Source organism: Peromyscus leucopus, chromosome 1 (assembly GCF_004664715.2).
Source record: "Peromyscus leucopus breed LL Stock chromosome 1, UCI_PerLeu_2.1, whole genome shotgun sequence".
Taxonomy (NCBI): domain Eukaryota; kingdom Metazoa; phylum Chordata; class Mammalia; order Rodentia; family Cricetidae; genus Peromyscus; species Peromyscus leucopus.
Window position 1 is genome coordinate 46,156,020 of NC_051063.1, and position 13,632 is coordinate 46,169,651.

The following is a 13,632-nucleotide window of genomic DNA, read 5'->3' on the forward strand; positions in this document are numbered from 1 at the left end:
TTTTAGATTTTAACTCCTTTTCTACTGAGAAGACTCAAGTCTGATGTTGCTCTTGAAGTCCCTCCTAAGCGAGAAGTAGTTGTTTATGCACCACTTTCCAACAAACAAGAGATCTTCTATACAGCTATTGTGAACCGCACAATTGCAAACATGTTTGGCACTTGTGAGGTAATTGTGGGTTTGAAATAACTGTAGATGAGATGACTTAAAATTTCATGACTGATTTTACTTTCTTGTCTCTTCGCCTATTTTCAGGACTTTGTGGGTAAATAAGGCCCAAAGCAGAAGATACTTTCTGTTATCTACAGTCCTCCTAAACTTTAAGTGATCATCTGTATATTATTTGTTTTGTGGTCATTGAAGTACTTGTTTAAAACTTATATATCTAGGAGCTAGAGAGATGGTTTAGCAGTTAAGAGCAATGGCTGCTCTTCCAGAGGACCCAGGTTCAATTCACAGCACCTACATGACAGCTCACAACTGTCTGTAACTCCAGTTCCAGGGGCTCTGATGCCAGTGCACATAAAATAAAGTTAAATAAATAATACACTATTTAAAACTTACATATATATGGGTAGCAGCCTGGGTTTGATGATCCTTTGTACTGTAAAACAAAAGTGACTAATCATTATCATCTAGAGAATGGACTTGGAGAAGCATATATTCATCATATGTGGTAATGAGTTTCATAAAGACATTTTCATTCAAGTGTATCATGTATTTTGACCACATTTGTCCTTCTATATCCCACAAACTCCCACACACTTAGAAGTCCATTTTTACAACTGCAAAATCTTTGAGAGTCACTTTTCTAAAGGCTTATCAACCAGACCAACTCCCTCCAACTATGTGCTTCCTTTCTAAGGAGGTATCAGTAACCAAGAAGATTTGAGAGTATTTTAAATTTTTATATAACACCCACCATATTAAAGGAGTTGGAATGGGATGCATGATTATCAGGTATACATAAGAGTATACTTTATTCATATTTAGAACTTCATCAGAGTTTTAAAACAGGTGGCTTTTTATATATCCTCTTTAGAAGGAAACCATTGAGCTAAGTCCTACTGGAAGACCAAAACGGCGAAGTAGAAAATCAATAAATTACAGGGAACAAGATGAATTCCCTAATGAATTAGAAAGACTAATAAGTCAAATACAGCCAGATATAAACAGAGAAAGGTAAGAATTTAACAGTAACTTTAGATATTTAAATTGTGTTTTTTACATTTGTCATACTTACATGCTATGTTTTTGGTAGGACTATTGTTGATGTTAATATCCCTAAAGAATCTGAAGTTAATTTGAAACTACAGAACATAATGATGCTACTTCGTAAATGCTGCAATCATCCATATCTGATTGAATACCCTATTGACCCTGTCACACAAGAGTTTAAGGTAAATATTTAATAATTTAGTGTTTTTTTTTTTTAATATTGAGGCAAAACATTTATTTGGTAGATTAAATACTATGCTATTTCATTTCATTTACTTATTTTTTTTCTTTCTTGAGATAGGGTCTTAACTATGTAGCCTGGAACTCACTCTGTATACCAGGCTAGCCTAAAATCCACAAGATATTTATGTTACCTGTCTTTGCCTATCTGTGCTGGGATTCAAGCCATGTGCCACCTCACCTGGGCATGATTATTATATGTATATGCCTGTGTATCTGGGTGGGTTTGTACACATGTGTCTGAGGATGCCAAAAGGGACCAGAACCTCTGCAACTGGAATTAAGATGACTGACATGTGCTTTTACTTGCTGGTCCTTAGTGAAACGTTTTTTAGCCTTAATCATCAGATTGTTACAACTCCTGTGTTTTCTTTAATTTCTACTAAGTTCTGACTGTAATTTTTATACACATTTTACTGAGTTGTACAGAACAAACCTCAACACATACGTACGTGTATGACCTACTGTTTTCTAATTTTGTTTGGGATTTTAATTTTTATCTTATGTGTATGAATGTATGTATATGCATCGTGTATGCCTCATGCCTGTTTAGGTCAAAAGAAGGGACCTGGAACTGGAATTAGGGTTTATGGATTTTGGCCATGTGGGTGCGGGGAACTGAACCTTGGTCCTCTGCAATAGCAGCAAGCCTTTTCAACCACTGAGCTATTATTTTTATTTTTTAACCAAGGCTGGCCCCATGGCTTTTATATAACTGAGGCTAGTCTTGGACTTAGGTCCTTCTACCTCTACCTCCAAAGTGCTTGGATTACAGACATGTGCCACATCACCTGGCTATACAAAACTTTAGAGAGAGTAATAGGAAATGTAGATCGTGTTTCATGGGTAAGTTCATAATTCTACTTTAACCTAATTTTTTAGTGTCAGTTACTGTTTTTTTTCCCCTTTAGAGTCGTTTATTTATTTATTTTTTTCTTGAAAAGTAACTTTCACTTTAAAAAGATTGAATAGTGCCTTGTCATTAAAAATTGAACTGTTAAGGCTGGATATGGCAGCACAAGCCTTTAACCCCAGCACTTGTACCACCTGAGATCGAGGCTAGCCAAGTCTACACAGGGAGACCCTGTATCAAGAAACCAGAAAAAAAAAAATGAACTATTAAAATGGCAAATGATTGGTGATTATAGTAACAATTTTCTTCCTTTTTCTTGTCTACTTTTAAGATTGATGAAGAATTGGTAACAAATTCTGGGAAGTTCTTAGTTTTGGATCGAATGCTGCCAGAACTGAAAAAAAGAGGTCACAAGGTTAGGTATTTGTCATTAGAATTTTAACAATTTAGTTTTTCGTGAGTCAGTATAGATATTAAGATGTATTTAAATTTCAGGTGCTGGTTTTTTCACAAATGACAAGCATGTTGGACATCTTGATGGATTATTGTCATCTTAGAAACTTCACATTTAGCAGACTTGATGGGTCCATGTCTTATTCAGGAAGAGAAAAAAATGTAAGACCATACATATGAATTTCTTTTTTGTAACTTCTATCTTCATTTTTTAAATAATAAGACCAAAAATTTTGTAGTAGGATTAAAGACAAGCATTTCGATTTAGTACTAACATCTTAGTTTTTGAGTCTCATACCTATATACATGTAATTTTCTGGCACAGTCTTAGATATAATGATATCCTACTTACTCAACCACTACTGTTAATAACTTTGGGATAATAAGGTATTGTTTTCTGATTTTTATCCCAGTTTTCAACTTTTAGCATGAAAATGTTAAGTATGTGTCACTTAGAAGAATTTCTTAGTTGGCTACTTTTACTCTATCCAGAACCTGCCATTAACACTCCATTATTCTTTTTTATCACACCTGAGATACAACAGTCCATTGTATCAACTCAACACTCCTTCATTTATTTTTGTTGTCGTTTGTTTATTTGTTGTTCAAGATAGGGTTTCTTTGTAACTCTGGCTGTCCTGGAACTCACTCTGTAGACCATACTGGCCTTGAACTCAGAGCCACCTGCATCTGCCTCCCAAGTGCTGGTGGGATTAAAGGTATGAGGCACTACTGCCTGGCTTTTTAATTTTTTTTAAGATTTATGTTTATTTCGTATGTATGAGTGTTTTGCCTGTGTGTATTGTGCAACACATGAATATCTGGTGCCTGTGAAGCCTAGCAGTGGGTATACAATCTGTGGGAGCTGAATCCCAGCCACTGGGAGGGCAATAAGCACTCTTACCCACTACACTATCTCCAGCCTCTATTTCTAAAGCATTTCCTTATTTGTGTTTTCCATCATATGAGTTACAGGGAGTGAACTCAGGTTGTTGAGCTTGGAGATAAGAGCCATTACCCACGGAGCTGTTTTTCTTGGCAGTGTTGGTTTTCTGAGACACATTGCAGTATATGGTCCTGGCCAGCTTTGAACCAGAGTGTGGCTCAGACTTAGAGCATTCCTCCTGGCTCAGTCTCTGCAGTGCTGGGATTATAAGTGTGAACCATTACACATGACTATCTGTCCTCTTGATGCACTTAAATTGTATATTCTTCATTGTCTTTTACATATCTTTTAGGATAAGAGTTACTTATGAAGCAAATAAAGTATTTCCATACCACTAATGAGATTGAAATTACCGTAAGTCCAGAAAGTGTGTGCTGCTTCTTCCTAGTCAGGCAACGTTTTCTATCCATCTCTCTTATACTGTTTCCATTATGTGTATGTGTGTGTGTTGGTTTTATATATATGTTGGTTGTATATGTGCATGCACCGAGGTAAGGAAGACATTAAATGTCTTACTCCATTAAAGGTAAAATTCATTAATTAGCTAAGCTTGTGGGCTAGAAAGCTCCAGGGATCAGCCTGTCTCTGCCATTTCAGTTTCTCCCACCAGCTCTGTCATTAGTGACCATGGCTGCCACTTGATGTTTTCATAGTTGCCATGGGTCTGTGTAGTTAGAGAATTTCTCTCTCCTACCCGGCACTGAGGTCCCACAGCTGCTTATAAAATAATCACTCAGAAGCTTATATTAATTATAACTTAGACAGGCTAATATGTTTTATTAGTGAAAATAATTGTTTCCTAGCTTTAACAGTAGTTTTTAAAATAAATATCTTCCACTTCAGTCTTTTTTAAATTTTTTGTTAATGTTCTTTTTGCTTTAGATATACAGTTTCAACACGGATCCAGATGTTTTCCTTTTCTTAGTGAGTACACGAGCTGGTGGCTTAGGCATTAATTTGACTGCAGCGGATACGGTTATCATTTATGACAGTGATTGGGTAAGAAGTACAGCAATATACTGACTATATTTCTGTTATGAAATTTTTATCCTTTATTACATATATTGCAGTTTCAGTTATCTATTTTGAAAAGTGCGTATTTGTAGTTAGGAATTATTCACAAGTTGTCTGCCTATAAAAACAATATTTTCAGAGTATTTAAATAATTTTAATTCACATTTATTTAGTGTGTGTGTGTGTGTGTGTGTGAGAGAGAGAGAGAGAGAGAGACAGACAGACAGACAGACAGACAGACAGACAAAGAGACAAAAGTAGCTATCAGAGGACAACATATAAAAGTTAGTTTTCTCCACCATGTGAATCCTGGGGATTAAACAGAGGTGGTCAGGCTTTACCTATGGAGCCATCTCACTGGCACCTGTGGGTGCATTAATGTAGAAATTTTTACAACTGTACTGTGTGAGTGGCAATTCATGCAGCCATTCTGGAAGTTAAAGTGCATCTAAGAACCATTAGGAAGTTTCTCGTCAGATAATATACATTATTATTGTTTTATGAGGTTTTCTTAAGTTTAAGGTTTTTTGTTTTTGTTTGTTTTTTGTTTTGTTTTGTTTTGTTTTGTTTTGGAGACAGGGTTTCTCTGTATATCTCTGGCTGTCCTGGAACTCTACTCTATAAACAGGCTAGCCTTGAACTCAGGGATCCACCTGCCTCTGCCTCCCTTAGTGCCCTGATTAAAGGTGTGTGCCACAACTGCCCCAAAAGCTTAAGTTAATTTTAACATAGTTCTGCTAACTGTACCTTTCTTTTCAACTTTAAGAATCCCCAGTCTGATCTCCAGGCCCAAGATAGATGTCATAGAATTGGTCAGACAAAGCCAGTTGTTGTATATCGCCTTGTAACAGCTAATACTATTGATCAGAAAATTGTGGAAAGAGCAGCTGCTAAAAGAAAACTGGAGAAGCTTATCATCCATAAAAGTAAATGATTTTTAACTTTTTTAAGTATTTTTATTTTATTATTTTTGTGTGTGAGTGTATTGCCTGCATAGATGTCTGTCCCCCATGTGCAAGCCTAGTGCGTAGGGAGGCCAGACGAGGGTGTTGGCTCACTTGAACCTGAAGTTACAGATGGTTGTGAGCCTCCATGTGGGTGCAGGGAATTGAACTTAGGTCCCCTGTAAAAGCAGCCAGTGAGTGCTCTAAACCTGAGCCATCTCTCTAGCCCTGTAAATGGTTGTTACATGGTAAAATTTGTGCTGTGGTTGTCCATTTTGTATACTGAGAATTATCATTTTTTTTACTTTCTAAAGAAAATACAGCTTCATGTCAGGATTTAAATGTATAATAGGATTTGCAGCTACCAACAGTACATTGATTTGTCCATAGACAGACAGAACCTCAGTGACTAGATAACTGCTGAGGGAAAGGGCCAAGGACCCTTTGGGGTATAATGTCCCAAATCCATTGGATAAAATTTAACACAATGCCAGTGTATATTTCTGGTAAGATATTTGTTTACCAAAAGCTTCAAAACTTAAGAGCATTCAGTGTACTAAATATTAAATGCTAATGGTATATCATAGTAGTATTATCAAATTCTACTTAATGTAGAATAGATTTTTTTTTTTGAAGAAGAAGAAAATGACTTGAGTGAGGAGCTTCTCAAGATTTCTTGGGACGGTTTTTTTTTTTTTTTTTTTTTTTTTTTTTTTTTTTTTTTTTTGGTTTTTCGAGACAGGGTTTCTCTGTAGCTTTGTGCCTTTCCTGGAGCTCACTTGGTAGCCCAGACTGGCCTCGAACTCACAGAGATCCGCCTGGCTCTGCCTCCCAAGTGCTGGGATTAAAGGCGTGCGCCACCAACACCCGGCAGGATGGTTTTTTTTTTTAATTGTTTCAAGACAGGGTTTTTCTGTGTATCCCTGGCTGTCCTGGAACTCGCTCTGTAGATCAGGCTTGAACTCAGAGATCCACCTGCCTCTGCCTCCCAAGTGCATGCAACACCACTGTCCAGTCAAGGATAGTTCTGTTTTTACTCATTTAACATAAATTTCTATTTTATTAAGTAGTACAGTGGCTACCTGAAGAAAAATTGAAATTGTTTCTCTTAAGGCTAGAGAAATGAGAGGACCTTGATGTTAAAAGTAATGTTTAAAGTTACTTCTTACTGATTTTACAATACTCATCTGCCTGCACATACTTTATGTTGTCTGGCTTATTTTATCTTTTAATTTCATATTCTTTATTTTGTGTTTATGCATGGTTGTGTCTATGGGTGTATGCGCCCACTGGTGTAGTGGTTGAGGATAATTTTAGAATGGTTTTGTCCTACCTTTATACGGCTCCAGGCATTGAATTCAGATCATCAGACTCTTGTTGGCCCTCATACCTGGTTTTGATGGAAAAACAGATTAGATTTAAGAGAGAATTAATTTGACTCTGTAGAAAATGTACATTGTGGTTAAAATTTTCAGAGTGAGTAAAATGATCCTTGTCTTTAACAACTTTTTAACCTATGTTACTTAAGAAAATTGATAGCCAGGCGGTGGTGGCGCACGCCTTTAATCCCAGCACTCCGGAGGCAGAGCCAGGCAGATCTCTGTGAGTTCGAGGCCAGCCTGGGCTACCAAGTGAGTCCCAGGAAAGGCGCAAAGCTACACAGAGAAACCCTGTCTCAAAAAAACCAAAAAAAAAAAAAAAGAAAAAGAAAAAAAAAGAAAATTGATAAAAATTATTTCTTTAAATGTTGAACCTAGTTTAAGTTTATGAAGTTTTTTATCCATGATTATGTATTCTCAAGTCTGTTTTCAGTATTCGAAGATACTAATTTCATAAAATATTAAGGAATATAAAAATACAAACTTATTGAAATACAGTAAATGCATATAATAAAATAAATGTTAAATATAAAATTTAATGACTGTTCCAGAAAGTTTCCTTGTACCCTTTCCAGTCATTCCCTGTGCTTCTCTGACACATGCTGTTTTGGATTTTGTCAGTGTGACAGAATAAATGGTTTTCTTTAACAGTTCAGCTGTGTGTTTTTTTCCTATTTACTTTTGTTTAACATATTTTGAGATTCATCTATATGCTATATATTAGAGGGATTTTGTCTTACTAAGTAGTTCATTTACCTTTCTGTTGATAGACTTTTGAAATTTTCCTCAATTGTGTTTATTATGAATAAGCTAATTGTTTGAGTCATTGTTTATATGTTGCCGTTATTTGTTCTTAAAAGGGCTATGTGTTTTTCTGTTAGTAAGTATCAAACTTTTCCTAAATTTACAAAAAAAATTTATACTTCAAGTTCCAAGAGTTTTCATTTCTTCCATTTTGACAATCAAAAATAAAAAATCTTTTGAAAGTTATCAGCCAATGAAATAGCAAAGTGGATCTCTGTACACAAAATAAATCAGTAAATGTTAAATTTTCTTTCTAATTATAAGCCTTGTTCCTGGTTTTTAATAGATTGTGGTTTTCAAAGAAATTTATAGTATGGATTTGTTGATTTGTTTGTTTTGTTTTTCTTTACCTCTTCAGATCATTTCAAAGGTGGTCAGTCTGGATTAAGTCAATCTAAGAATTTCTTAGATCCTAAGGAATTAATGGAGTTATTAAAATCTAGAGATTATGAAAGGTAAAATTTCTTTCAATTTTATCATAATATATATAGGTAGGTAGATAGAGTGAGTGTGCTTGTGCCTATGTGGAGGTAAAAGGACAACTTGGAAGGATTGGTTCTCTCCTTTCACCATGTGGGTCCTGGGGATAGAGCTCAAGTTGTCAGGCTTGGTGGCAAGCACCTTTACCCACTGAAGCATTTTGTTGGCTCAGATTTTTAACTTTTAATATTTTATCTATATGGATGTTTCTCCTGCATGTATATCTGCATAATGTGCATATCTGATGTTTATAGAAACCTGAGGAGAGTATTGGGTCCCCTAGAACTAGAGTTCAATATTGACTGTTAGGAGCTGCATGGTGGGTGTGGAGAAATGGAATTCATGTCCTCTGGAAGACCAATTAGGGCTTTTAAATTCTGAACTCTCTCCAGTCTGTAACGTTCCATTTTTTCTTTCTCTTTCCTTTTTTTTTTTTTTTTTTTTTTTGGTTTTTCGAGACAGGGTTTCTCTGCGTAGTTTTGCGCCTTTCCTGGAGCTCACTTGGTAGCCCAGGCTGGCCTCGAACTCACAGAGATCCTCCTGGCTCTGCCTCCCAAGTGCTGGGATTAAAGGCGTGCGCCACCACCGCCCGGCTCTCTTTCCTTTTTATAAAAAAGATTTATTTATTTATTTTGTATAGTGTTCTGCCTGCATGTATGCCTGCACGCCAGAAGAGGGCACCAGATCTCATTATATATGGTTGTTAGTTAGCCGCCACCATGTGGCTGCTGGGAACAGAACTCAGGGCCTATAAGAAGAGCAGCCAGAACTCTTAAATTAACCTCTGAGCCTTCTCTCCAGCCCCAGCAATGTTTCTTAATTTAGAAAAATGTAATGCATAATTCTGGGTATAGTCTGATAATACTGTGGATGTTGTTTTTATAGGGAAGTAAAAGGATCAAGAGAGAAGGTCATTAGTGATGAAGACCTAGAGTTGTTATTAGATCGAAGTGATCTCATTGGTGAGTATTTGCCTTTTTTGAATTAAAACTTTGAAACATATGCAGAAAGTAGTGTTGTAATGAAGCCTCGGTGTAGTATATTCATCCATAATTGTTCATAGCATTTAGTAAGTCCTGTTCCTTGCTGTTTCTTTTTGTTAGAGACTTAAAATCAAACATCTGTCATGACATTATAACCATGAGTACGTCTACATGTTGTTAAACTGATCTACTTAGGGCAGCATTGCACTTTAGAATTTTGGCACTAATTAATTTCATCTATTTCTAGTTTATTCAGGTTTTCCTAGTTGTTTCACTTTTATTGGCAGTTTTAAAACAGTATCCAAATTGTGTTCATTATTTATCTTCTAATATTGCTGCTCATCTTTTGCTTTTTTATGTTATTGGTTTATGGGAGGACCTCAGTTATTTGCCCTGTAAAATGGCTTGTACTCTGAAAAAACCCAGTTTTAAAGTTCCACATCTGAGCCATTCACGGTGTTTTATTGTCATATTAGAGAGCATATTGTGTCTGGGTTTTTTATTTTTGGTGAGATAAGATTAATCGTTCAGGCGTTTTTTATTTCTCCTATTAACTTCTACTAGTTCTTTGAGATTTTTGTATAGCCTGTTTTGATCACTTATGCCCCTCCCCCAACTCTTCCCAGATCAACCTCTCATTCTCTATCCACTTTACTCTGTGTTGTTTTGTTTTTATTTTTATTTTTTTTTTTGGTTTTTCGAGACAGGGTTTCTCTGTGTAGCTTTGTGCCTTTCCTGGAACTCACTTGGTAGCCCAGGCTGGCCTCGAACTCACTGAGATCCTCCTGGCTCTGCCTCCCGAGTGCTGGGATTAAAGGCGTGAGCCACCACCGCCCGGCTGTTTTTATTTTTAAATCCTTCAAGACCAGTTTATGTTGCCCAAATAATCTTGAATGCATAATTTTACACTGGAGTGTGATCAGCTTAACCAGGGGCTGTACTCTCTAGAAAATTATCACTCTCTTAGCAACAGACAGTTGCTATGCTCCATGGGTAGGTATGGGATTGTGTTTCCCACTCCCCATCTTTGTGCTGGAATTTTGTTTGCTTTCAGCTTGTACATGTATGTATATGCTGTTGGAACCAGTATGAGTTCATATGTGGAATTGCCCTGCTGTGTCTATGATGTTTTCTTGTAGTCAACCACCATCTCTAGTTCTTACATTCTTCTGTGTCCCCTTTTACAATACAGATTTTTATAAATATGTGTTTAATTCTACTTGTAGGGATGTTTTCCCTACAGATATATATATATATATCTGTGTACCATTTGTGTGCCTGGTTCCCACAAAGGACAGAAAAGGGTTTTGGATTCACTGGAACTGGATTTACAGGCATGTTGTGAGCCACCATGTAGGTGTTGGGAATTGAGCTAGGGACCTGGAAGGACAGACAGTGCTCTTAACCATTGAGCTATGTCTCCAGGCTGGAAGCCTGCCCTCCCTCCCTCCCTCCCTCCCTCCCTCCCTTCCTCCCTTCCTCTCCTCCCCTCCCCTTTTTTCTTTACTTTTTCTTTTTTTTAAATCTTGTGAATGTGTATGTGTGTAGATATGTGTTGTCTGCCATGGCACCCAGTTTGAGGTCAGAAGACAACTTTGGGTGTTAATCCTCACCTACCTATCTCCCCAAATTGTCCCTCCAGCTCCCCCCTTTTTGAGACAGGCTCTGGATGGATAGACTAGATTGCTCTTGAACTTCCTGTGGTCCTTCTGTCTCTGCCTAAGTGCTGGGATTACAAGTCTTTGACCATCATGCCCAGTTTTAAACTGGAATGAAGTCCAGCTTTACAAAAATCTGTGTGTCACAAGTTTGGAGCTGTATCTAAGTAATCTTTGTGAAAGATTGAAGTTTTCTTTAAGAGTATTATCGAGTTTCAGATTTTAATTTTAGATTTGTTATCTAGTTTGAGGTTGGTTGCATTTTTTTTTTTTTTTAAGAAAATGTGAGGAGTTTGATTGAAGGCTTTACGGAGCTCCCCAACCCCACTGCCCCATTCCAGAAGACAATTCTTAAAACACTAGGAAGTTACTACTGAACTCAGTATTAACCAAGGATAATAGCTGTCACTTTAACATTGTAGAAGACAGTTCTAAATACTATAAGATAATAGACTAGAGGAGTAAGAAATAAGAATTGAAATTGCTTTCAAAGGATGGGATTTTAGGTGATTGCTACCGTGCCCAACAGGAAAATAATTCTGAAAATACAGAGTTCATAAGGCTGGGGAGAGGGTTTAGCAGGTAAGAGTACTTACTGGTATGGAATGGGGATCTGAGTTCAAATACCCAGAGCCTGTGAAAAGCTGGGCATGATTATACATGTGTCTATAACTTTAATTATGAGAGGTAAGGGGGAAGGGTGGAGAAAGGAGAATTGTTTAGGTTTGTTGAACTCCCACTAGTTCCAGGTTCAGTAATAGACCCTGTCTCAAGTTTGGGCAGACTCTGTGTGTGTGTGTGTGTGTGTGTGTGTGTGTGTGTGTGTGTGTGTGTGTAGCATATATATATATATAAAGTATAGAGCTCACTATGAAAAACGATTTTGTTAAATTTATGCTGAGACACTTCTGTGAGACATGGTACATTAACAAAAATTTGTACTTGTTCTAAGCTGAAAGTTTAGTTTTTTCATGGTATCTTCTCTGCTTTAAAAAAAGTTGGTTTTTTTTTTTTAATTTTATGTGAATGGGTGTTTTGCTTGCTTGTATGTCTGTAGCAGGTGCATGCCTGGTTCATACAGAGGTCAGAAAAGGGTGTCATATCCTGGTATTGGAGTTATGGATGATTGTGAAATGCCATGTATGTGCTAAAACTCTGCAAGAGCAACAAGCTTCTAATTGCTAAGCATCTCTCCAACCCTATTTTTCAGCTTTCAAACTAAGCATAATTGCCTTTTAAAAACATCCCTTATGGGGCTGAAGAGATGGCTCAGTGTTTAAGAGCACTGACTGCTCTTCCAGCACCTACATGGCAGCTAACAACTATCTGTAACTCCAAGATCTGACACCCTCACACAGACACACATGTAGGTAAAACACCAATGAAAGTAAAATAAAAATAAAAAAAAAATCACTGAGAAAACAATCAAATTAGTGTTTTGTTTCTAGCTTTGTATATGTAGGATTTGGACCAGCAAAATGAGGCTTCATATTGTTTCCTCTGTGCTGATTGGAGCTGTAGTAAAGACTGTTATGTTTTGGAGAGAGGACTTCTGTTTCAACATATTTGATATTTCTTATGATTTTTTAAGATTTTCTTATGCCTTTAAAAATGTATGTGTCCTAATATTTCTCTCTTAGATCAAATGAAGGCCTCAAGACCAATTAAAGAGAAAACAGGGATATTCAAGATACTAGAAAATTCCGAAGATTCCAGTGCTGAATGTTTGTTTTAAAGCAGAGTGAAATGGCTTATAAAAACTTTTGTTTACATCCATTCTGGTAACTTGCCTACTGGCTTTGAAATCTGGATTGTTCACTTTACTTTTTGGATTATATCAGTTTATATAATGTAACTAGTATTGTTATATACTTGGAATGATAATTTTCTGAGATTTATTAAGTACGAAATTCCTATTAAATTTAGTTTTATCAGTTAGTGTTTGGGACTAGGTTGTACTTTTGAGTATTGTCTTTGAATATTGTCTAATATGTACTTAACCATTGGCAAGTTTATACAGTCTTCCTGTGGAAGTTTAGTGTCTCCCCTCAACCCCTTTAGTGATATAATTCATGGGATTTGGACTTCAGTTATGGAGCAAGGTTTTGATGGGGGAGATTGATTAAAATTGTACTTTTTTTTACTAAATTTTTTTTAATTTATTTTACATAGCAACCACAGTTTCCCAAAAATTGTACTTTATATTGCTGAAGAAAATTGTTTGAGTTTTGAGTCAGTAAGATGACTTACCAAATAAATGTTTATTATAATATGATCTGATCACATTATTTTGTCAGGAAACTGGTAATTTAGTTAAAAATAATAACAAGGCTTAACTGATACTGGGATTCAACTTGCTGATCTGGCTTCTTTTGTAAGGCTGTCTTACAATGATTTCACCAGAAGAGCTCAAAGAAATTGTAAGATCTTGATAAAAACTCAGATTTTGCGGAAGGATACATTGTGCGAAGCAAGAATAGAAGTTGAATGGAGAAACCAAGAAAATTTATAGAAAAAGGTCAGATACAACCAGAGGGAAGAAAAGACCTCTGTGTATAAGAAACTCAGGAGCCAAAGTAAGGGACCATACCCAGCCTCAAAGGGAACAATCCTTGCCCTGCATGAAAGGTTATAAGACAGTGAAGAAGAAATCCTGGGTA

At 36.4% G+C, this 13,632-nt stretch overlaps 1 protein-coding gene across 2 annotated transcripts in view; it reads left to right on the forward strand.

Moving 5' to 3' along the window:
* The window catches only part of Hells (helicase, lymphoid specific), a 37,131-nt gene extending 23,884 nt beyond the window's left edge, over positions 1 to 13,247 (forward strand). For both annotated transcript variants that reach the window (XM_028882917.2, XM_037206679.1), the window contains 10 exons: positions 7 to 168; positions 1,043 to 1,182; positions 1,262 to 1,400; positions 2,643 to 2,726; positions 2,807 to 2,926; positions 4,593 to 4,709; positions 5,491 to 5,650; positions 8,210 to 8,306; positions 9,217 to 9,293; positions 12,613 to 13,247. In XM_028882917.2, coding sequence (XP_028738750.1) covers positions 7 to 168; positions 1,043 to 1,182; positions 1,262 to 1,400; positions 2,643 to 2,726; positions 2,807 to 2,926; positions 4,593 to 4,709; positions 5,491 to 5,650; positions 8,210 to 8,306; positions 9,217 to 9,293; positions 12,613 to 12,707 — 1,191 coding nt within the window. In that variant the 3' untranslated portion in view covers positions 12,708 to 13,247. The remainder of the gene's footprint in view (positions 1 to 6; positions 169 to 1,042; positions 1,183 to 1,261; positions 1,401 to 2,642; positions 2,727 to 2,806; positions 2,927 to 4,592; positions 4,710 to 5,490; positions 5,651 to 8,209; positions 8,307 to 9,216; positions 9,294 to 12,612) is intronic.
* Positions 13,248 to 13,632: the final 385 nt, after the last annotated feature.